The sequence below is a fragment of the Gymnoscopelus braueri genome (assembly GCF_963280865.1).
Source record: "Gymnoscopelus braueri genome assembly, chromosome: 11".
Lineage (NCBI taxonomy): Eukaryota > Metazoa > Chordata > Actinopteri > Myctophiformes > Myctophidae > Gymnoscopelus > Gymnoscopelus braueri.
Genome location: NC_137613.1, coordinates 40,631,183 through 40,633,748, shown reverse-complemented (window position 1 = coordinate 40,633,748; position 2,566 = coordinate 40,631,183). Strand labels below are relative to the sequence as shown.

Here is a 2,566-nt window from a genome sequence, read left to right as displayed (position 1 = left end):
TGGGTCAACGAGTTTCAGCTAAGGGAACGACGATCGGGTTGCTTGCCTGGGATGACCGAAATACTTTCCACCGTCACGTTAAGAGTTTCCTCTCCCCGTTTCAGAGCCAATGCTGCTACACTGGGCTGCAGTGGGGCAACACACATACTCGGAGCCAATAAATACACTCATAAAAAAGAATGATGAAGGAGACAGCACCGCCATGAATTTGACGGAACCATCAAGGTGACAGGCTGCTGTCGGGGAGGGTCAGGAATTGCACGCAGATGTCATTTGTCACAAAACACACAGTCGTCATGTCCAAGTCACAGACCACGCAGACCTGTGATAGGAATTCCTCTTCGAGCATGAGCATAAGGAAGCTCCGTTCGTCCAGCATGGTGGGCAACCTGACCAAGAGCTGGCAAACTTGGGTGAGCGAGAGCGAGGGCCAGCAGCAGGCCAGTGAACCCATTGGCTGGGCTTCTCCGCCGTCTGTCTTTCTGGGAGAATCGGCGGTGGAACCCAAAACGACGTGGGGGTCCAGAAAGGCTGAAATGACACCTTATCCCCCCCACCCGGACCAAGCAGCAACGGCTGCTTCTCAGAATCTCCTCCAAGCCAATCCCGGGGGGAGTCGGAATACAGCACCTCGTGCACGGGAGTGGTCCCAAAATAGGTCAACTCGGACAGAGGGGGGGGTTAAGTGTGAGAGCTCTACAGTGCCAGTGCCAGTCTACAAGACCAAGCTGGTGGTGAATACTGGTCGGTCAGGGTTCCTGACCGAGAGAATAACTGAAGAGCCTTTGTCATCGAGTGAGGAAATGCAGAATACACGGAGCTCACCGACGCGCCACAGGAAGTGCTCCAACACGACGTCGCCACCGACCAAAAGCTGGAAGCAGGTGGAAAAAGAGCAAAGACCCGTGGAGGACGACGAGCACGTCGAAGCATTCAAGAGTCTGGAGACAGAGGCAGGACAGAACGATAGAACACGCTCCTGTATAGAAACCGAACACAACGGCTCCCCCGAGGAAGATTCTTCTGAGTCATCATCAGTGTGGGTAAAACGTCCATCTTTGCCAATGTGAGTATTAACCTCAGAGGTAACACTTTAGAATAACTATCTCTCTTATGAATAGGAAATAGGAAAATGTTTGTTAATAGCTGATTAATGATTTAAAAGTATGCCTTATACTAATACTTGGATGGATCATGCGCAAGATATGAGTAAACTACTTACTACATGACTTGAAGTATTTATTAACAGTTGATTTACAACTTTCAGTACAAGTAAACCTCTACTGCCAACATCTCCTACGGTTAGAGAATAGTTAGAACTCAGAATAGAATAACAACCCAATAACGTTTCGAAAATATTGACATAGTCTTAACAAAATTCAATATTTACTAACCTTTAAATAATGATTTGTTACTCACTTCTTAAATATGTATTTGTGAATAGATCGGTCCACTGATGGAAGGCCAGGTGTAGGTGCAGGGAGGGTGCTGGGTGGCTGTATGGTACAGTAGGTGACTGACGAGAGAAGAGGGTGTTGCCTTTTCCAGTACCAATGATGTTAGAATAGCCGAAGCAGTTTACTTGTACCGTGTGTTGTAAATCAACATAAACAAATAATGTCTTCTTAGACGTTTGAAAATAGTGTACCAATAGCTTGTTCAAAGGTATAGTTTTAAATAGTCATTAATAAAATAATAATAACTATTTTTCTAATGGCCGTTTTCACATGGGGAGCGACACTGTGACCGCGTACCCGCTTGGATCTGCGGGGTAGCACTGCGTTGTTTTGTTTTTGTGTGTGGAGGACGGACACACTGAGCTTCTTTCTTCTTCACAGATACAAAAACAAGGACGCCGAAGAGGCCAATAAGATCAACGCGCTGTCCAAGAAGTACAGCGCCGTGGGCGACCTGAAGAGCCGCTGGCAGAACTGGTCCTCGGAGCACACCGTCACCCAAAAGCTGAACCCCTTCAGCGAGGAATTTGATCATGACTACTCCATGTCGCTGCGCCTCCACAAGGGCCAGGAGGGGTACGGGCGCCCCAAGGAGGGCACCTTGACGGCAGAGAGGGCCAAGCGCGCCGATCAGCACATCCACCGTGAGATCGACGACATGTGCTACGTGATCAGGAGAATGAAGCCTCCGGACAAGGACGGCAAGACACGCGTCACCTTTAGAGAGCTGTTTGATACATACGTGCGTATCTCCGACAAGGTGGTGGGAATACTGATCAGGGCCAGAAAACATGGGAAGGTGGCTTTCGAAGGGGAGATGCTCTGGCAAGGCCAGGATGATGCAGTGATCATCACACTGCTTGTCTGATGCGATCACAAAGTTGTACTGGATATTATTTTTGCGTATTCATTTAAATGAATCTGGTACAGTGGAACTTATGGAATAATCCCAACCTGCACTTGTCACTGGCACTTCAACAAAGCAAGGCAAGCAAGGCAGTGCAACGTGTTTTCAAATACAATTTGACCTGGATCTTTTCTGTGGTCGGCAAGTGTAAAACGAAACAGGACAAAGCTGTTGAAAAGAGACAATAAAGGCTATTAATCAC

General features: G+C 47.8%; 1 protein-coding gene across 1 annotated transcript; it reads left to right on the top strand.

The window, feature by feature from the left end:
* Positions 1-296: 296 nt before the first annotated feature.
* abrab (actin binding Rho activating protein b) lies at positions 297-2,566 on the top strand (the record flags this gene model as incomplete). The annotated part of the gene is made up of 2 exons (XM_080442686.1): positions 297-1,066; positions 1,839-2,566. The coding sequence occupies 2 exons, from the start codon at positions 297-299 to the stop codon at positions 2,323-2,325; spliced, it is 1,257 nt and encodes a 418-aa protein (XP_080298812.1). The 3' UTR covers positions 2,326-2,566.